The 22,928-nt window shown below is 40.8% G+C and overlaps 1 protein-coding gene across 2 annotated transcripts in view; it reads left to right on the top strand.

Annotated features, from left to right (window-relative positions):
- The first annotated feature begins 8,222 nt into the window (after positions 1-8,222).
- LOC139381453 (delta-type opioid receptor-like) overlaps positions 8,223-22,928 on the top strand; it is a 28,702-nt gene continuing 13,996 nt past the window's right edge. Inside the window, exon 1 of one of the 2 annotated variants that reach the window (XM_071124994.1) lies at positions 8,223-8,558. In XM_071124994.1, coding sequence (XP_070981095.1) covers positions 8,314-8,558 — 245 coding nt within the window. In that variant the 5' untranslated portion in view covers positions 8,223-8,313. The remainder of the gene's footprint in view (positions 8,559-22,928) is intronic. The other variant, XM_071124993.1, reaches the window with a different exon arrangement.

Genomic DNA, 22,928 nt, shown 5'->3' with positions numbered 1-22,928 from the left:
CTTTTATCATCATCATTCATAAATTGCTTCTAAGCAGGGTGAACAATGTTTTACAACGGCCAACAGGAACAACATTATCATCCCTTACCTGGTTGTTTGATAAGAAAAATGACACACAGTATATGAGTTTAGTCTAAATTAGGTGGATTAGATTAGGTTGCCAGTTCCTTCTGATTTGCCGCTGTACTGTAGTTACTGTCCAGAATATTTACTCCAAGGCTTTCATTCTGTGTTGCTGAATAACGTAACTCCCTGTATTACTGTAATCTTAAATAATAATCCAAAGATTTAATTTTAATTAATATACTCTTGCCTGGGTTCAGGCAGTATCTCAAGAGAATTATTCCTATGACATTGAGTGAAAGATTGAATTAATCAGACGCATTTAGCCATTGTGCAAGTCATGAATACATAATAGCAATACTGTAATAACTATCTATCATTAAAAGTGCAATCTGCTGTTCAAACAACAACAAAGCGTCCATCCAGCCACTGTTTTGGTAAACACTGAGGGATGGGGTTGGAGAAATGTAACCACTCTCAAATTCATAGACAGAGCAAGGACTGTCCATCCATTGGATCAAAATGATTGTTTCTCTAAGCAGTGCAGTGTGTGCAGTCTCTTGGAACACTGAAGTGCAGCGTCCTCTTTCCCTGGTCAGTCTGCATTACATGAGCACCACATGTAATGTTTCATCAACCAGGCAGCACAGTAGTGACAAATGAAAGCACTGAAGATGAATGTACCCGGCAGGGAAAAACACAGCAATTTCTCTACCATTGAAGCAAAGCATGATCTTTTACATACTAACCTCGCAATACTATACAGTAGCCTACATGCAAAGGAAGCATTCTGAAGTGCTGGTTGCCATTACTTTCCCATAATATAGTTGGGGAAGCATGACAGCATGACTTGCTTATATGAATATAATATGCTATAAAAATAGCAATACAACTTTTGCAACACCATTTAGTTGGTTAAAATAAAGGAAGACTCGAGTTTAGAAACCATGAGGCTGAGGAGACAAGTCATTGTGGGTCTGTTAGTCTGTTTTATGAAATGTTTGACTGTATTTAGACAATGAACATGACATGATGTTGTTATTACGCCAGTTTTTCCACTAAATATTTACTTAAACAGAAAGACTTATGTCCAAGATGAGTAAACTCAGAACACTCTGCAGATTGTTTGGAACAATGTGGAATGGAAGAATTTCAAGCTGTGATCTGAGCTCTGTCACCCTGTTCACCGGGGAAACAAAAGAAAAGGCACCAAAATGATTTTAGCATCTAATTGGTCATCCAACCGCATTCACCTCAAAGGTTGTTAAAAACAGTCAGGTGACCAGCTTAATGTGGCAACAAGAACATTGTGCTCTGTTTTCTGTGAATCGTGATCATGGAGATCTTGTCAGCACTAACTCATACTCCATATCCAGGACTGCTGCTCCTGCTGGACTTAACATTTGAGCACTTTGAAGAACTCAATGACAGTGGTAATAGTGAGAACCCAGGGCAGAATATTACCAAAGGGGTTGTGTGATACATGGTAAAGCTATAACACAGCAGACCGACAAATTGGAGCTGTCAACCCTTGTCATTTAAAACTATAGTGTGAAGAAGAAAGAAGTAGTCACTGATAGATTACAAATCCTGTCTACATGCTTGCTGACCAACTTTTTAAGATTGCTTTTCTCTAACTTGGGAAAAGTGATAATTTAATTTATGGACCTTGAAAGCAGATCTGATTTATTTAAAATGGTCAGACATAACACCTCAGTATATGTAATGAGAATAACATAAGAGAGTATCTATCATGTCTACAATATCTAGTAATAAAATGTTTTTTTATTATTATGGAGAGACCATGAAGCTGTTGTTAGTCAAATTAATATTGCATTTCAGTCACATACTAAATGGAATAAGACAATGACGAGAACTCCATTCATGAGGATGTTCTATTGTAAAAATGAAGACATTTTGAATTTGCTGTAATGAGGCTCATTGAGTCTCCTAAATTGCTTTTCCACACAGGTTCCTTGAACTCAATTTGAACTGAGGACAACATTTGCAGCGTCTTTAAGTTCGATCTGCTGGAACAGGGGAAACTATTGAAAGTAGTTGCCCTTCCTCTATAACATTCCTTAAATCGTTTAGCATGAGTCAATGCTGTGCACAGAGCTTTGGTGGGGCAGGTGCTTAAAGTGAAAAAAGACAAAACCCCCACCTCTAAAAAATTACCATAATTCCATTCATAGATTTCAACTTGTTCTGTTTCAAGAAAAAAAATAAACTTAAAGAGAAAGGTCATTATTGTTTTAGCGCCACCAACATTTTTCATAGGAGGGCAAAAAGGCAGGTTCTCCAGCACCCCTGGGGTTAGGGTTACAAACATGCAGTGCTGTGTTCTCTAGAAGACCACCCAAAGCAACACCAAGTCAAGGCCAAGACCGGAGCAAATCGAGACCAATTCAAGACCAGGACCGGAGCAAATCGAGGCTGGAGGGAGACAGAGTCAAGACCAGAACAATGCAAGTCCAATCAAAGATCATGATTGGAATTTTGTCAGATTACTACTATAATAAGTTTTGTATTTCTGTGCTCATATGGATTCTGTGTTCATATTTCAAAACATATGGATTCTGTGTTCATATTTCAGATCATATGGATTCTGCGTTCATATTTCAAAACATATGGATTATGTGTTCATAATTCAGAACATATAGATTCTGTGTTCATATTTCAGAACATATGGATTCTGTGCTCATATTTCAGAACATATGGATTCTGTGCTCATATTTCAGATCATATGGATTCTGTGTTTATGTTTGGATTCTGTGTTCATATTTCAGAACATATGAATTCTGTGTTCATATTTCAGAACATATGGATTCTGTGTTCATATTTCAGAACATATGGATTCTGTGTTCATATTTCAGAACATGTGGATGCTGTGTTCATATTTCAGAACATATGGATTCTGTGTTCATATTTCAGAACATATGGATTCTGTGTTCATATTTCAGAACATATGGATTCTGTGTTCCTATTTCAGATAATATGGATTCTGTGTTCATATTTCAGAACATATGGATTCTGTGTTTATGTTTGGATTCTGTGTTCATATTTCAGAACATATGGATTCTGTGTTCATATTTCAGAACATATGGATTCTGTGTTCATATTTCAGAACATGTGGATGCTGTGTTCATATTTCAGAACATATGGATTCTGTGTTCATATTTCAGAACATATGGATTCTGTGTTCATATTTCAGAACATATGGATTCTGTGTTCATATTTCACAAGGGTGTGTGTGTGTCAAATCAAATCAGGTTTATTGGTCGTGTACACAATTTGGCAGATGTTATAACAATGCAGTAAAAATGTCAAACAAGTACACAAATAATAATATGAAAAAACTAGAAAAAGTGTGTGTGAGTGTATATATGAGAACAAGAGTCTGTGTGTATGTGTGTGTATGATGTGTGTGTGTATGAGGTGTGTGTGTATGAGGTGTGTGTGTATGAGGTGTGTGTGTATGAGGTGTGTGTGTGTGTGTGTGTGTGTGTGTGTGTGTGTGTGTGTGTGTGTGTGTGTGTGTGTGTGTGTGTGTGTGTGTGTGTGTGTGTGTGTGTGAATGATGTGTGGGTATGTTAAGTGTGTGTGTGTGTGTGTGTGTGTGTGTGTGTGTGTGTGTGTGTATGAGGTTCGTGTGTGTATGTGTGAGGTGTGTGTGTGTATGAGGTGTGTGTGTGTGTATGAGGTTCGTGTGTGTATGTGTGAGGTGTGTGTGTGTATGAGGTGTGTGTGTGTGTGTGTGTGTGTGTGGCGTCAGAGAGAGACAGTGGAGGAACAAGAGGAAAATAAACTATGTTCCATGAGTACACATTCTATTATTCAAGGATAACTGGAACCAGTTAGACTTTCAATCACCCCCTCATTACAGGCAGTACATAGAATGAACTACATATAACTGCATCTAGAGATTGAATGCATTAAAATGTCTAATTCTATTGGACTTTTTAGCACATTCTGACAAACAGTACAAGAGCAACAACAAAAGCAAACAGTAGAGTTGTGTTTGAAGTACTGCAGATCAAGATGTGAGAAACAGATCACTGATTTGTAATGGATCATGTAGCATTGTGTGTGAGGAGATCTGTAAGACTTTGATTTAGTGTGGATGACTAGCTACTTCTGCAAGCCTCTCTATGCCAACAGCTGGTATGCAGAGTGAGCTGATAAGAGGTAGAGTTATAGTCAACAACCCACAGAATGACAATCAAAAGGTAACAGTGTGGAGCTCCAAAAAATGTGGTTAACCCGTACATTATCCTCATTCTTGCTGTCACGTTCGTCGTATGAATGAGACCAAGGCGCAGTGTAAGTACAGTTCCATATGTTTTTAATAAAACCGAAACTCACCGAAACAAAACAAACGAACGAACGAACGAACGAACGAACGAACCGTGAAGCTATACGAATAGTGCAGACAGGCAACTAAACATAGAACAAGATCCCACAAACACCAAAGGGAAATGGCTACCTAAATATGATCCCAATCAGAGACAACGATAAACAGCTGTCTCTGATAAGAAACCAAATCAGGCCAACATAGAATTACAAAAACCCCTAGCCCTACAAAACCCTAGACATACAAAAACCCTTGACAATACAAAAACCATAGACAATACAAAACTAGCGTACCCATTTTAAATAATTAAATGTTTTAAATGTAGGTACATACAGTGCATTCGGAAAGTATTCAGACCCCTTAACTTTTTCCACATTTTGTTACGTTACAGCCTTATTATAAAATGGAGTAAATAAAAAAATCCTGAGCAATCTACACACAATACCCCCATAATGACAAACCAAAAACAGGTTTAGACATTTTTGCTAATTTACATAAAATAAAACAGAAATACCTTATTTACATAAGTATTCAGACCCTTTGCTATGAGACACTAAATTGAGCTCAGGTGCAACCTGTTTCCATTGATCATCCTTGAGATGTTTCTACAACTTGATTGGAGTCCACCTGTAGTAAATTCAATTGATTGGATATGATTTGTAAAGGCACACACCTGTCTATATAAGATCCCATAGTTGACAGTGCATGTCAGAGCAAAAACCAAGCCATGAGGTCGAAGGAATTGTCCGTAGAGCGCAGAGAAAGGATTGTGTCGAGGCACAGATCAGAGAAGGGTACCAAAAAATGTCTGTAGCATTGACGGTCCCCAATGACACAGTGGCCTCCCTGCACCACTCCACCAATCAGGCCTTTATGGTAGAGTGGCCAGATGGAAGCCCCTCTCAGTTAAAGGCACATGACAGCCCGCTTGGAGTTTGCTAAAAGGCACCTAAAGACTTTCAGACCATGAGAAACAAGATTATCTGGTCTGATGAAAGCAAGATTGAACTCTTTGTCCTGAATGCCAAGCGTCACGTCTGTAGGAAACCTGGCACCATCCCTACAGTGAAGCATGGTGGTTGCAGAATCATGTTTTTCAGCGGCAGGGACTGAGAGACTAGTCAGGATCGAGGCAAAGATGAATAGAGTAACATACAGAGAGATACTTTATGAAAACCTGGTCCATACCACTCAGGACCTCAGACTGGGGGCAAAGGTTCCCCTTCCAATAGGACAACGACCCAACGTGGCTTTGGGACAAGGCTCTGAATGTCCAAGAGTGGCCCAGCCAGAGCCTGGACTTGAACCAGATTAAACATCTCTGGAGAGACCTGAAAATAGCTGTGCAGTAACGCTTCCCATCAAACCTGACAGAGCTTGAGAGGATCTGCAAAGAATGGGAGAAACTCCCCAAATACAGGTGTGCCAAGCTTGCAGCATCATACCCAAGAAGACTCAAGGCTGTATTCACTGCCAAATGTGCTTCAACAAAGTGCTGAGTAAATGATCTGAAAACTTATGTAAATGTAATATTTCCGTTTTTTTTATATAAATTAGCAAACGTTGCTAAAAAACAGTTTTTGCTTTATCATGATCGTGTGTAGATGTGTGTAGATTGATGAGGGAAAAAGACAATTGAATCAATTTCAGAATAAGGCTGTAAAGTAACAAAATGTGGAAAACGTCAAGGGATCTGAATACTCTAGGCACTGTATTTAGCCTAGAGGTTAGAGATCCCAAATCTGGTGTGGAAAGTTTGCTAGCAATTGTATCCTAGATGCCACCTACCTTGAGAAAGGAACTTATTTACAGTTTCATGACATTCTCATGTTTCCATTTGTCAATTGTATGTGTTTTTGTAAAAGTCTTTAATCGATTGGGATTGGTCCACTGAGCTGTAAAAAATTATAATAAAACCTGGATTCCAACTGCTCAGGTTGTGTGTGTGTGTGTGTGTGTGTGTGTGTGTGTGTGTGTGTGTGTGTGTGTGTGTGTGTGCGTGTGCGTGTGTGTGTGTGTGTGTGTGTTTCTCAGGGAGTTGGGTTAAAAGGCCAATTGATATGTGGCTGTCTCACCTACCTTCAATGAATGCACTGACTGTAAGTCACTCTGGATAAGAGTGTCTCCTAAATGACCAAAATGTCAAATGGACATTACAATCTCATTTTTTATGTCTTAGCCATATTGAAAACCTAGTCAAACATCAAACAGCAAGCCTCTTAACTGAATAAGAATACATTACTTGAAGATAATTAAATGTCAAGAGAACAATATGGTCTATATTGTTAAGGAAGACCACGGTTCCAATCTGATGCTTGAGGCATGCTTTTGAAGCCCCTAAAAGTGAATCTCCATAGGACATACTGTAATTACAATCTCAATGGATCTTCACTAATAGGGCTCTATTGAGGGCTCTACAACCTTGGTTCAAATATAATTTGTTCTATTTAAAATACTAATTAACACTAGCCATACTGAATAAAGAGAAAACGTTATTCTCTTTAAACAGTATGCCTACCCAAACAAATACTTTGCCAGGCCTGCATTGGAAATAAGAATGTGTTCTTACTGTAACAGGGATAAGTGAATAGTCGAGAACAAAAATATCTGTTAACCATAAGATGCCAGCTACTTGCTTGAATTCCACACAATGTATAACCTTAATCAGATAGCAATGTAATATGGACCCTTTACGGTACAGTACATAACATGTAAATAATAATACAACACATGATGTTGTATTGTCACATACACTGGATAGGTGCAGTGAAATGTGTTGTTTTACACGGCCAGCCATAATCGTACAGCACCTCTGGAGCAAATTAGGACTTAGTGCCTTCCTCAAGGGCACCGACGTATTTTCACCTTCTCGGCTCGGGTATTCTAACCAGCAATCTTTCGGTTACTTACCCAACGCTCTAACTACTAGGCTACTGTACCTGCCGCACTCTCGGCGCGATCTACAGCAGAATACACTACTTCAAAGACATGGACATATGTTTTGATGTAACTAAAAACTGTGCTTGTGATCTACAGCAGTGATATATTTTAATAATAACATCACAGAAGCAGTTGGTAAATTATTCAAAACAGAGGACTCACTGTGGCATTTGTCCTAATTTAATCAAATGTTTTTGAGTGTCGCAACTGCAGCTGCTTTGTTCTGTAAAACTTTGTTCGGCCTTCAACACATTAACAAATTAATATCATCCACTTAACATTTCCCAGAAACAGCAATGTAACACAGAGTTACATTACCATGATTCAAATCAATGCCTATTGGATTTAATTAAGAGGATACCACCTCCTCCACCGCCCTCATCCTCACCAACACCACCACCACATTGTTGTACAATTGTAGCCTATATCTTTCTGATATTGGTAGCTTGCTACTAGCCTACACTTTCAACTAGACTTTCAATTGTAGCCTATATGCCAGGGTCTATTGCTGCGCTTCAGATTGACCTGCGACTGGGTTTGGTGTTTGAAAAATGTATGCAGTCTACTGTAGCACACTTAAATTAAGTCATTTAAAAAATATATATACAGACAATTACCACTTTCTAACCACTTTCTAACGCCCGTGCGTCAGGTGGTTCATGGAGTGACGTCATTTTTTGATAAATTGAGAAAAAGCATTAAGGGAAATTGGTAATATTCATTCATGTTCATCTTCCTTCCGTCACTCGTGTTTACGGGTACTTAACGTGGTGTGACACAAAAGCGCCTTCAAACTCAAACTGTGCAGCCTGGAAGGTGAGAGAATCGTTCCGGGATTTCTTGTGCTGAGCGCCTCAGCACAGACAGCTTCAGTGGACCTGCAACAAAAAGCGATACAGCAAGTCGCGCCAGTGATAGCCTACATTTCAAATCAACACTTCAATATTCAGTGGACGATGGGAAGCGGTGGCAACACATCGGACATTCCGTACCATTTCTCACATTTGGCCATGATGAACAATAGTGTTTTTTGTCGGAACTTCAGCGATAACGTGAGTGTAGAGGCAAAATGTGAGAGAACAGACAACCTAGCCAAAGACTCGACACCAGTGATCATCGCGATTATAATCACGACTCTTTACTCTATCGTGTGTGTGCTTGGTCTGGTGGGGAACGTACTCGTCATGTATGTCATTATCAGGTAAGATATCACAAACTAATCCCATGTTTTATAGTCTACACTGCCCTGACAATTGTCCAGATGTTTGTTAAATCCTAAATCCTAATAGGGACATCAATGGACAGTAACCCGCCATAAACGGGGACACCATGAGTAACTTGTTGCATTTTAAATCATGTAGAATAGTATGTGGTAAATTGAAAGAAACAGGTTGTTTATAGATGAATATGGCACCCTGCTCAATAATTAATCTGAACAGAGCATGTGAAGGAATGGCACCGGGAGTGAGGCGCATGTAAATCATGATATTGACCAGCAAATTGCTACAGTATTTAGCCTGCGTAATTCATTAGGGAATCCATTACAACATGTGCTGAAGGCCATCATAAAAATAAAGCATATTGCATTATTTTTGTCAATAGGCAGAGCACTGCACCATGTGTAATCTCATGTAGCCTAGTCAGAATAAAATGCTGCAAGAAAAAGCATTGCAATCACATGTTAATCAGACAATTACAATTTACAACTCCAGTTGTTAAGGAATTTTGGCTAAAATGCAACTGATTTCCAGACCCCCATAGTCACCATCATAACATTAGCTGCCATAGAAACCATTGTTGTGGCACAGTAGAAACAATTGGCTACATAGGAGTTTAACATTATTTGTAATTATTGGTATTTAACTGTCATAAACACTTTACTTTGATAACATATAGAGATATTTTAAGGAGCATATGCCCCACCCTTCCAAAATGTCAAATTGGCCAGAAAAATGACAAGGCCTTTTATTTTGCAATAATATTAAAGCAAAATACAGTAATTACAGGCTTAACAGGTACAATATAACAATGTGTAATTGCACTATTATTACACTGAACCTGGCTATATGTCAATAGTAGTATGGCCTATACCCTTTCAATGAAAAATTATTCACTAGGGTAAAGGCTCATTAGAAATGTATTGTATGTGTAGCCCTTGATATGCCCTTGTGAGACTGAGCAGCAGTCTGGCCTGCATGGAGACATTGAGAGGATGGATTGGCTACGAGACTGCTGATAGCTTTCTGATTGACATGTGTACATGTGTAACAGTATAGCTTCCGTCCCTTTCCTCGTCCCACCCTTGGCTCGAACCTGGACCCTCTGCACACATCAACAACAGCCACCCCTCGAAGCATCGTTACCCATCGCACCACAAAAGCTGTGGCCATTGCAGAGCAAGGGGAACAACTACTTCAAGGCCTCAGAGCGAGTGACGACACCGATTGAAACGCTATTAGCCCGCATCACCGCTAACTAGCTAGCCATTTGACATCGGTTACACATGTTACTTTGTTACCGGTCCCAGCATGCATCACACCATTTTCTATACAGACATAATATATTTTAGTCACAGGTGGGTTGATTGAAGGGAGCTCATGCATCTTTTAGCATGCTGTTGCCAGAGATGTGTTTTTAATTAAACAGCTTCACTAATGTCCTTCATATTATACCAAAGGTGTTAAGAGCCTAACGCTTTGAAACAGTTGAGTATCTCCAGTCACCAGCCACAATCCCACACTGACATTGAAAGATGCTCAAGGCCAGCAGTAAATCAATGCTGTTTCTCAGAAATGTCTTCCTCAGCCGGTGTGGCCTTAGTAGCCCATCAGCATTTGCCTGCTTCTTTTAGTCTTTGATCAAAAGAGGAGATGACAACCTACTGATCTCTGCTGATGACATACAGTAGTCTAAGACTCCTGAGTAGAGTTCAGTTTTATCCAGACAAACTACTACCTCAGCTTGTCCAATAAGAACACAGATATTCATTAATCACAGCACAAGTTTCATTACGGTGTTCCCTAATGAACATGTGCCACATTGCCACACTTCACTATGACCCAGAGGCATGTAAGCTACTTTAAGCACAACCTCAAGAGAGTCAACTCCCTTGGGGAATTCAGAATCCACTCACAAAGTCCTCCATTTACCCCAATGAACGCCGTGGTGGTGAACTGATTGGCATTATGATTAAACTTTTTTTTAAAGACATGTAGCCTGAGATTGCTGTGCATAACTCGTGAAAATCTTGCATTGACGTCAATGCATGATGTACACAAAATCAAGTTAGTCATTCCTATCTCAAATTTGGATTCTTTCCTAAGTGCGTACCAACTTAATAGCTCTAGTAACTGCAAAGACCTTTTGAAACTTTATATGTTAAAAACACAGTGGACAATGTTCATGCCATTAACAACAACACCTAACCCACCCTCAATCTTCCACTAGATCAGCTCTTTCATCCAGAAACTCTCACAAGCACAAACAAATGACAATCAGTGTCACCCACAGAATGATATCTGCACACTCATGTGGAAAATCCATTCTAGTTGGCAGAAAAACTGCAGGAAACTGCAGGGAAAATAGTGCAGAGTGCTTTTTGTTGTCATGGAGACACCAAGGCTTTCTCTCTGACCATCCCTTCCCCCAGTCAGTCTACCAAATCATCCCTCCCCCAGTCAGTCTACCAAATCATCCCTCCCCCAGTCAGCCTACCAGACCATCCCTCCCCCAGTCAGCCTACCAAATCATCCCTTCTCCCAGTCAGTCTACCAGACCATCCCTCCCCCAGTCAGTCTACCAAATCATCCCTTCCCCCAGTCAGCCTACCAGACCATCCCTCCCCACATTCAGGCTACCAGACCATCCATTCCCCTAGTCAGTCTACCAGACCATCCATTCCCCTAGTCAGTCTACCAGACCATCCCTCCCCCAGTCAGCCTACCAGACCATCCCTCCCCCAGTCAGCCTACCAGACCATCCCTCCCCACATTCAGGCTACCAGACCATCCATTCCCCTAGTCAGTCTACCAGACCATCCCTCCCCCAGTCAGCCTACCAGACCATCCCTCCCCCAGTCAGCCTACCAAATCATCCCTTCCCCCAGTCAGCCTACCAGACCATCCCTCCCCACATTCAGTCTACCAGACCATCCCTTCCCCCAGTCAGTCTACCAGACCACCCATTCCCCTAGTCAGTCTACCAGACCATCCATTCCCCTAGTCAGTCTACCAGACCATCCATTCCCCACATTCAGTCTACCAGACCATCCATTCCCCTAGTCAGTCTACCAGACCATCCATTCCCCCAGTCAGTCTACCAGACCATCCATTCCCCTAGTCAGTCTACCAGACCATCCATTCCCCTAGTCAGTCTACCAGACCATCCCTCCCCACATTCAGGCTACCAGACCATCCATTCCCCTAGTCAGTCTACCAGACCATCCATTCCCCTAGTCAGTCTACCAGACCATCCCTCCCCACATTCAGCCTACCAGACCATCCCTTCCCCCAGTCAGCCTACCAGACCATCCATTCCCCTAGTCAGTCTACCAGACCATCCCTCCCCCCAGTCAGCCTACCAGACCATCCATTCCCCCAGTCAGCCTACCATACCATCCATTCCCCTAGTCAGTCTACCAGACCATCCCTTCCCCCAGTCAGCCTACCAGACCATCCCTTCCCCCAGTCAGCCTACCAGACCATCCATTCCCCTAGTCAGTCTACCAGACCATCCCTTCCCCCAGTCAGCCTACCAGACCATCCCTTCCCCCAGTCAGCCTACCAGACCATCCTTTCCCCCAGTCAGCCTCTTGCAGTACAATAAAACACCAGGTGTGATCCATTCCCTGAATTGCTGTTAACACTTACATTTTTGGGTCACAAACAATGCATTCAAAAGGGTCCTGTACCCTTCATGGCCATATGTTCCTTGATGAACAAAAACGGTTGTTTATTGTTGTCAGGCTATTGCTTGTATTTTATCATCATTTTGAAGGGTGCAAAACATGACGAGGTAGGGAAATCAATTCAGGCTAACATGTCCCTCTATGCACAAACAAAATTAAAGATTTATCATTTAATTGTCCTCTTATCAACAGGTTGCTACAATGTATGCCTAATACGTCAGGTCCAATTATTTTAAGGATCACCCCCTTTTTATCAATATTCACCTAAAATGACATATCCAAATCTAACTGCTTGTTGCTCAGGCCCTGAAGCAAGGATATCCATTTTCTTGGTACCGTTTGAAAGGAAACACTTTGAGGTATGTGGAAATGTGAAAGGAATGTAGGAGAATATATCACATTAGATCTGGTAAAATATAATACAAAGAAAAAACCAACTGTTTTGTTGTATTTTTTTGTACCATCATCTTTGAAATGCAAGAGAAAGGCCATATTCCAGACCAGGTGTATTATTCCAGCCCAGGTGCAATTTAGATTTTGGCCACTAGATGGCAGCAGTGCATGTGCAACGGTTTAGACTGATCCAATGAACCGTTGTATTTTTGTTCCAAATTTATAACTTTTCATGTTAAAAAATGTGCACTCTCCTCAAACAATAGCATGGTATTTGTTCACTGTAATAGCTACTGTAAATTGTACAGTGCAGTTAGATTAACAATAATTTAAGCTTTCTACCAATATCAGATATGTCTATGTCCTGGGAAATCTTCTTGTTACTTACAACCTCATGCTAATCGTATTAGCCTATGTTAGCTCAAACATCCCACAGGGGACCCATCAATCCTGAAGAAGTTTTAAAGGAGGGTTCTGAGCAAAATGCCAAATAACTTTTTCTGTAAGTGTTACCTGATCGGTCATTCAACAACCCTTCAGTAATAACACATCTCATTTCCTCATTTCATGATGTTAGTTGGTTTCATAAAGCCACTTCAAATCGATACATGTTTTTTTTTGTAAGTGTTACCTGATCGATCATTCAACAACCCTTCAGCAATAACACATCTCATCTCCTCATTTCATGATGTTAGTTGGTTTCATAAAGCCACTTCAAAGACGTCCATGTGCTGGATGTCGTATGGGGATAGAAATTTGTTTGAATAGGCTCCACACAGTACTCTATGCCAAACAGCATCAGGTAAATGGGCAGAGAATACAGGCTAATACTAGTAGTTCCATCCTCTCAAACTCAAGTGAATAACATGTACAGTGAGGGAAAAAAGTATTTGATCCCCTGCTGATTTTGTACGTATGCCCACTGACAAAGAAATAATCAGTCTATAATTTTAATGGTAAGTTTATTTGAACAGTGAGAGACAACAACAACAACAACAACAAAAATCCAGAAAAACACATGTCAAAAATGTTATAAATCGATTTGCATTTTAATGAGGGAAATAAGTATTTGACCCCCTCTCAATCAGAAAGATTTCTGGCTCCCAGGTGTCTTTTATACAGGTAACGAGCTGAGATTAGAAGCACACTCTTAAAGGGAGTGCTCCTAATCTCAGCGTGTTACCTGTATAAAAGACACCTGTCCACAGAAGCAATCAATCAATCAGATTGCAAACTCTCCACCATGGCCAAGACCAAAGAGCTCTCCAAGGATGTCAGGGACAAGATTGTAGACCTAGACAAGGCTGGAATGGGCTACAAGACCATCGCCAAGCAGCTTGGTGAGAAGGTGACAGCAGTTGGTGCGATTATTCGCAAATGGAAGAAACACAAAATAACTGTCAAACTCCCTCAGCCTGGGGCTCCATGCAAGATCTCACCTCGTGGAGTTGCAATGATCATGACAACGGTGAGGAATCAGCCCAGAACTACACGGGAGGATCTTGTCAATGATCTCAAGGCAGCTGGGACCATAGTCACCAAGAAAACAATTGGTAACACACTACGCCGTAAAGAACTGAAATCCTGCAGCTCCCGCAAGGTCCCCCTGCTCAAGAAAGCACATATACATGCCCGTCTGAAGTTTTCCAATTAACATCTAAATGATTCAGAGGACAACTGAGTGAATGTGTTGTGGGCAGATGAGACCAAAATGGAGCTCTTTGGCATCAACTCAACTCACCGTGTTTGGAGGAGGAGGAATGTTGCCTAGGACCCCAAGAACACCATCCCCATCGTCAAACATGGAGGTGGAAACATTATGCTTTGGGGTTATTTTTCTGCTAAGGGGACAGGACAACTTCACCGCATCAAAGGGACGATGGACGGGGCCATATACCGTCAAATCTTGGGTGAAAACCCCCTTCCCTCAGCCAGGGCATTGAAAATGGGTCGTGGATGGGTATTCCTGCATGACAATGACCCAAAACACACGGCCAAGGCAACAAAGGAATGGCTCAAGAAGAAGCACATTAAGGTCCTGGAGTGGCCTAGCCAGTCTCCAGACCTTAATCCCATAGAAAATTTGTGGAGGGAGCTGAAGGTTCGAGTTGCCAATCGTCAGCCTCGAAACCTTAATGACTTGGAGAAGATCTACAAAGAGGAGTGGGACAAAATCCCTCCTGAGATGTGTGCAAACCTGGTGGCCAACTACAAGAAACGTCTGACCTCTGTGATTGCCAACAAGGGTTTTAACATTTTTTGACATGCGTTTTTTTGGATTTTTTGTTGTTATTCTGTCTCTCACTGTTCAAATAAACCTACCATTAAAAATATAGACTGATCCTTTCTTTGTCAGTGGGCAAACATACAAAATCAGCAGGGGATCAAATACTTTTTTCCATCACTGTATAGAATTGACGTCCACGCAAACTCAACCACCTATGGATCGCCAACAGGCAGCTTATGTCACACTGTTTTTGGCTCAAAATATTGGCTCTCCTTATGATTAACTCCTGATGTCTGTTGGCAGGATGAAGCATTCAGGGCAATCTCCATCTTCTTATGCTCAATTACCTTCTATCTTTATTAAGGGAGATTAACAATATTGGTCTTGAAAGGTCAGCAGTGGTGAACAATTGTATTTCCACCATTGCCTCCCTCCCATAGGGATTGTCTTTCCTCAAGGTAAGATGAGGACAAGAATAGGACTGCTCCTGAACAGTAAATGTGTCTTCACAATATGATTGATAGTAGTAGCTTTGTCAATGAATGCATGACTGACATTGATTCAGTCTCCACTCATTATATAGTACAGATGTGTGATCTTAATTTGATCAGTTTTTCACAGCAACAGGAAATGTGAATTATTGTGTGAATTTTTATTAATGGGCATTTTTGTAAGGGTTAGTGCAAATCCAGTCTGACATTTTAAGTGGAAGTTACACATTTTAGAAGCCTTTTTAAAAGGCTTTTATTGTCGCGTTCTCGCATGTATTTGCATATTTACATTAGGGAACGCCTACTCTGTGAAGTATTCGTGTGCAATAACTTAATTCGCCCTTGCATTCCTTCTAAACAACACAATTTTTAGAAACTTTGGCAGTAAAGTCTACTAAACTTATTCCAGTCTGTTCGTAACAGATTTTAGTTTTGGGAACAGAAAACTGTATTGAGATCCAATGTTTCATTAATGAGAAAATGTGTAGAATGTTTGCCAAAATCCATCTCGATCCATCTTCTCCCACTGCCAGCCACTGGGCTTCCATATTTGGTGTTAAGTGGAAATGCCAACCGGATGCTTCAGATTTCTACTCTAGTGAAACATCTGGCTCATTGTTCTATCTGTGGCTGTATGATTTGATATAGGGAGAAGGTAATCACAAAAAGTAAGAGGCGATGTTCCGGTTGTTCCTTAGCAACAAGCCTTGATTGCTATAGGCTACCCTGCTGCGTTGTTTCTGTGGTTATACTACCATTTCCTAAAATCCAACTGCATTTTGAGAGATAATCAAAACTAACCAATGTTTTGTAAACAGGCTCACCATACCATAGTGTGTTACTGCTCTATATCCACACTATCAAAATGTTTTCCAATCAAATCACATTTTATTGGTCACATACACATATTTAGCAGATGTTATTGTGGGTGTAGCGAAATGCTTGTGTTCCTAGCTCCAACAGTGCAGTAGTATCCAGCAATTCACAACAATACACACAAATATAAAAGTAAAATCATCTAATTAAGAAATATATAAATATAAGAATGAGCAATGTTGGAGTGGCATTGACTAAAATACAGTAGAATAGAATACAGTATATACATATGATCTGAGTAAAGTAGTATGTAAACATTAAACATTATTCAAGTGACTAGTGTACCATTATTAAAGTAACCAGTGATTCCATGTCTATGTATATAGAGCAGCAGTCTCTAAGGTGCAGGGTTGAGTAACCGGGTGATAGCCGGTTAGGGGACAACATAAATTTCACTAGTGTGGCTCTGATGAGTTCAGAGCTATTATGAAAAGGCTTGTTTATGTCTGCTCTATGTCAACTGTCACTATGCATGTGCATTAGGCCTTACAACATGCCATGCTCAAAGGCCATTTGCAGAGCCGGCCCTTGCCTTTTGGGGGCCCTAAGCAATATTTGGTTGCTGGACCCCCCCACCTCACAGTCAAAACATTTTGGTGGCCCACCTCTTGACGGTGGATAGAAAATGTAAGTTTTAAAGTGAATTTCCTGCAATTGGACACATTTTGCCATGGGGAGTGGAGGAAATGTAGCAGTTTTAAAGCAAGCTTTCTGCTATTATACACATTTTGCCACAACTTATGCCATGTTAATGATATCTGAGTGAGAGTAACTATCAAAATCAATAGGAGCCCCCGGGAGGTCAGGGCACCTGCCCTGCGTGCCTGGTTGGAATTCGGCCATGATTACTACACGTTTAGATTGCTGGCTAGACCCATTTACCAATCTAAAAATTGTTAGCTGACATGCTAATTAAGTGACTGTCAGTGACTGACATAACAAGAGAAAAACTGCTGATGCATAACCAAATTTTGAAATTGCACCTAGTGCCTTCTACTATTGTAACAATCAACAGTAAGTAGGAACCTCGACATAAGCTTATGTCGCTTATGCCTGGAGCCATGTGTCAGCGGTGAATATCCAAAAGTATTTGCAAATCCGTTCCACTAGACATCATCTGCTGAATAATGAGAAAAAAATATCTGCTCTATTTGATTGGAGGTAACTGCCACCAGTGTGATCATGTCTGCCAGTTGAGCGGACCATCACACTCAGTAATTGCAGAGGCAGTTACTATGAGGCAACTGAAGTGTTTTAGTGTTAAGCTGCTGTCTGTCTTAATCGATGCTGTGATGGCTGTGCTCCCTCTTTCATAGCGAACTGGTTTCCACTGACTAGAGGCAGACAGCGCTGTTGCAGGAGGCGTCTTGTGCCATTGCTCCCTGCTACACACTTTTATGCTGGGCAGCAGGTAGCCCAGCGGTTAAGAGCATTGGGCCAGTAACTAAAAGGTTGCTGGTTTGAATCTCCGAGTCGACTATGTAAAATATGTTGTGCCCTTGAGCAAGGCACTTAACCCTGGTTGCTCTGGATAAGAGTGTCTGCTAAACGACAAAAATGAAAGCTGTTGGGCAGGAGACTTCTCCTCCAATACACTACGGCCAAAGTTTGTGGGAACAGGTTGTTGTGTTGGCATCAAATGAATTTGTCCCCCAGCAGATGTTAGAGAGGTTTGATGGCTATTGAATTCTAAGGGCCTGACTCACCCATAATCACTAACCTCAAATCACAGCAGAGAGAGTCATTTCCAGAGGTGGAAAGAATCTGTTTTTGATGGTGTGCAACTGCCATCCTCTCTCCATGCTGCATCAGAGGGTTCATCATTCCTTTGATACATAAGAATAACTCTCCACCTCAAAGAATCTGGAGCCAGACTAAAGAATATTGGGAGATGATTCATCTGGGAATCCCTGATTATGGGGACAATTTCCTTAATGAGGAAGGACAAGTTAAATTCATCCTACTTAAGAGAAAAAAAGGCTTTTGATGCACATTCGCTCTACTTGTAATTGGCTTGTCATCTAAAACCAGGAACAAATCTCTTATTGAAAAAAGGCACTAAAAGCTCATTTAACAGGATTGTGCACAGGGACTATTTCCATTCTGCTGTGTTATAACCATCAATCATTTTCTCTTTTCCTGTGAAATTTCTTGTGTGAGAGACAGGATGAGCGTAGTAGAGCATTTAATATGAATAAGTGAACTCCAACCATAGCTGTCACTGTCGCCCATTACTGATTACTGATCATACTTCTGAACTTCCCTTCTGTTAGCACCCAAGGTCACATATGAGAATAATGTAATCCAAGGTCACATATGAGAATAATGAAATCCAAGGTCACATATGAGAATAATGAAATCCAAGGTCACATATGAGAATAATGAAAACCGCAGAGCATGTTGGCATGGCTTTTTGTACACTCTGGGAGATTCATACATAGGTCCAGATAGGGCTGTGGCGGTCACTAAATTTTGTCAGCTGGTGATTGTCCAACAAATAACTGTCGGTCTCACGGTAATTGACTGTTAATCAACATAAACACATTTAGCATCTCATGGCTTCCACACTGTTGGCTGGCTTCCTGGCTTCCACACTGTAAAAAGTATAATAAATCCATGTAATATAGCCTACACCTTCACAATAAATCCGTTACTTATTTTAGACATGTCTAAAGAAGCATGATATTAATAAATCGTAGTCTATTTCAGAAGAACAGAATAGCATACTCTGAGTTGCCCTTAAGTTAGGTCCTGATCTGTCTATGCCAAATGGCTGGGGGCTACACAAGTTCATTTAGCAGCAAGATTTCCTTAGAATTACGTGGCATTATTTTATAGTATGAAGAATACAATTGAACATAGCTGAATAAAATATACATATTTTCTCCAAACGATTTGAGAGATTGCGCACATGCAGCTGTCCTGTGTTGAACGGTTAACGAAAAAATACAGTGGGGCAAAAAAGTATTTAGTCAGCCACCAATTGTGCAAGTTCTCCCACTTAAAAATATGAGAGAGGCCTCTAATTTTCATCATAGGTACACTTCAACTATGACAGACAAAATTAGAAAAAAAATCCAGAAAATCACATTGTAAGATTTTTTATGAATTTATTTGCAAATTATATATGCTTAATTTAGAGTTATTAACCTCTTGGATCTCTAGGGGCGCTATTTCATTTTTGGATAAAAAACGTTCCCGTTTTAAGCGCAATATTTTGTCACGAAAAGATGCTCGACTATGCATATTATTGACCGTTTTGGAAAGAAAACACTCTGAAGTTTCAGAATCTGCAAAGATATTGTCTGTAAGTGCCACAGAACTCATTCTACAGGCGAAACCAAGATGATACGTCAGCCAGGAAATGAGCAGAATCTCTGAAGCTCTGCTTTCCATTGTCTCCTTATATGGCTGTGATTGCGCAAGGAATGAGCCTACACTTTCTGTCGTTTCCCCAAGGTGTTTGCAGCATTGTGACGTATTTGTAGGCATATCATTGGAAGATTGACCATAAGAGACTACATTTTCCAAGTGTCCGCCTGGTGTCCCTGCGTCGAAATTGGAGCGCAAAGCCAGGTGCAATTATTTTTCCATTTGAGAGCAAGGAGAAACCAGGCTTCCACGAAGGATATATCATCGAAGAGATATGTGGAAAAACACCTTGAGGATTGATTCTAAACCACGTTTGCCATGTTTCAGTCGATATTATGGAGTTAATTTGGAAAAAAGTTTGCGTTTTGAGGACTGAATTTTCATTTTTTTTTTTTTTTTTTTTTTTGGTAGCCAAATGTGATGTACAAAACGGAGCTATTTCTAATACACAAAGAATCTTTTTGGAAAAACTGAGCATCTGCTATCTAACTGAGAGTCTCCTCATTGAAAACATCAGAAGTTCTTCAAAGGTAAGTTATTTTATTTGAAGGCTTTACTTGTTTTTGCGATAGTTGCCTGCTAAATGCTAACGCTAATTCTAATGCTAAATGCTACGCTAGCTAGCTACTGTTACACAAATGATTGTTTTCCTATGGTTGAAAAGCATATTTTGAAAATCTGAGATGACAGTGTTGTTAACAAAAGGCTAAGCTTGAGAGATAGCATATTTATTTAATTTCATTTGCGATTTTCATGAATAGTTAATGTTGCGTTATGGTAATGAGCTTAGGTCTATAAATAGAATCCCGGATCCGGGTTTGGTCGTCGCAACAGGTTAATGCAACTTTAATTGTTCTGCAGACGTTGGGCTATATGTTTTGATCTTTAATACATTATAAGGCTGCATGATGCGACTCTAATGACGATTTGAAAAGAGTTGCTTGAAAGACATGAGGTAGCTTTGTTTTTTGCGCAGGCTGTACACACTTTATCAGTCTCTCATTCACAATTTGACAAGCACTTGATAATTCCTCGAATATCACGGCGGCATCCCCTTTGTGTCCATAATGCACCCCCAAAAAATCCATGCCTTTTGCGGCCAGTTGCGGTTGTGCCCTTGGCCCGGATTGCTGCGTTCTGCTCTTCTACCTTAGTGCTGCGCGCCCTACGCGCCTCCCCCTCACATGGCTCTCCATCACGTGATTGTGTCTTTCTCACAGGCTACAAGTGAAGACAGACACATCTGGGACGCAACTGCGCGCGCCCTTATCCGATCCCGAGATGCATATTGAAGTTATTGGAAGACCTGTCCACATTTACTTTTCATCAGCCAACAAGATGCGGTGGCCTAACAAACAGCAGAAGCACTAGCCTATGTCAATCTACTATCCTCCATAGTACAAGTACAGTCATGGCCAAAAGTTGAGGACACAAATATTAATTTCCACAAAGTTTGCTACTTCAGTGTCTTAAGATATTTTTGTCAGATGTTACTATGGAATACTGAAGTATAATTATAAGCATTTCATAAGTGTCGAAGGCTTTTATTGACAATTACATGAAGTTCATGCAAAGAGTCAATATTTGCATTGTTGACCCTTGTTTTTCAAGACCTCTGCAATCCGCCCTGGCATGCTGTCAATTAACTTCTGGGCCACATTTTGACTGATGGCAGCCCATTCTTGCATAATCAATGCTTGGAGTTTGTCAGAATTTGTGAGTTTTTGTTTGTCCACCCGCCTCTTGAGGATTGACCACAAGTTCTCAATGGGATTAAGGTCTGGGGAGTTTCCTGGCCATGGACCCAAAATATTGATGTTTTGTTCCCAGAGCCACTTAGTTATCACTTTTGCCTTATGGCAAGGTGCTCCATCATGCTGGAAAAGGCATTGTTCGTCACCAAACTGTTCCTTGATGGTTAAGGGGGAAGTTGCTCTTGGAGGATGTGTTGGTACCATTCTTTATTCGTGGCTGTGTTCTTAGGCAAAATTGTGAGTGAGCCCACTCCCTTGGCTGAGAAGCAACCCCACACATGAATGGTCTCAGGATGCTTTACTGTTGGCATGACACAGAACTGATAATAGCGCTCACCTTGTCTTCTCCTGACAACCTTTTGTCCGGATGCCCCAAACAATCAGAAAGGGGATTCATCAGAGAAAATGACTTTACCCCAGTCCTCAGCATTCCAATTCCTGTACCTTTTGCAGAATATCAGTTTGTCCCTGATGTTTTTCCTGGAGAGAAGTGGCTTCTTTGCTGCCCTTCTTGACACCAGGCCATCCTCCAAAAGTCTTCGTCTCACTGTGTGTGCAGATGCACTCACACCTGCCTGCTGCCATCCCTGAGCAAGCTCTGTACTGGCGGTGCCCTGATCCCGCAGCTGAATAAACTTTAGGAGACGGTCCTGGCTCTTGCTGGACTTTCATGGGCACCCTGAAGCCTTCTTCTCAACAATTGTACCGCTCTTCTTGAAGTTCTTGATGATCTGATAAATGGTTGATTTAGGTGCAATCTTACTGGCAGCAATATCCTTGCCCGTGAAGCCCTTTTTGTGCAAAGCAATGATGACAGCACGTGTTTCCTTGCAGGTAACCATGGTTGACAGAGGAAGAACAATGATTCCAAGCACCACCCTCCTTGTGAAGTTTCCAGTCTGGTATTCGAACTCAATCAGCATAACAGAGGGATCTCCAGCCTTGTCCTTGTCAACACTCACACCTGTCTTAACGAGAGAATCACTGACATGATGTCAGCTGGTCCTTTTGTGGCAGAGCTGAAATGCAGTGGACATGTTTTTGGGGGATTCAGTTAATTTGCATGGCAAAGAGGGACTTTGCAATTAATTGCAATTCATTTGATCACTCTTCATAACATCCTGGAGTATATTCAAATTGCCATCATACAAACTGAGGCAGCAGACTTTGTGAAAATTCATATTTGTGTCATTCTAAAAACTTTTGGCCACGAATGTACAAAAGTTTACCTATTCTGTGTGAGAAATAAATATTCCAAACATAGTCCGAGACAGTTGTGGGATGCAATAGATCCCAAATTAATACAACCACTTGCATCAAACTTGTTTACGCAATGTGGCTGACGCAACAGATCAGAACATTTAGCTTAAAATGTTGATAAACTATTAGTCTATTTATTTTTCTTTTATTTATTTAAGTTCTCATTTACAACTGCAACCTGGCCAAGATAAAGCAAAGCAGTACGACAAAAACAACAACACAACAGAGTTACACATAAACAAACGTACAATAACACAATAGAAACATCTATGTACAGTGTGTGCAAATGTAG

Source organism: Oncorhynchus clarkii, chromosome 23 (assembly GCF_045791955.1).
Source record: "Oncorhynchus clarkii lewisi isolate Uvic-CL-2024 chromosome 23, UVic_Ocla_1.0, whole genome shotgun sequence".
Classification (NCBI taxonomy): domain Eukaryota; kingdom Metazoa; phylum Chordata; class Actinopteri; order Salmoniformes; family Salmonidae; genus Oncorhynchus; species Oncorhynchus clarkii.
The sequence above is the reverse complement of the archived record's forward strand: the minus strand, read 5'-3'. Positions and strand labels throughout refer to the sequence as shown.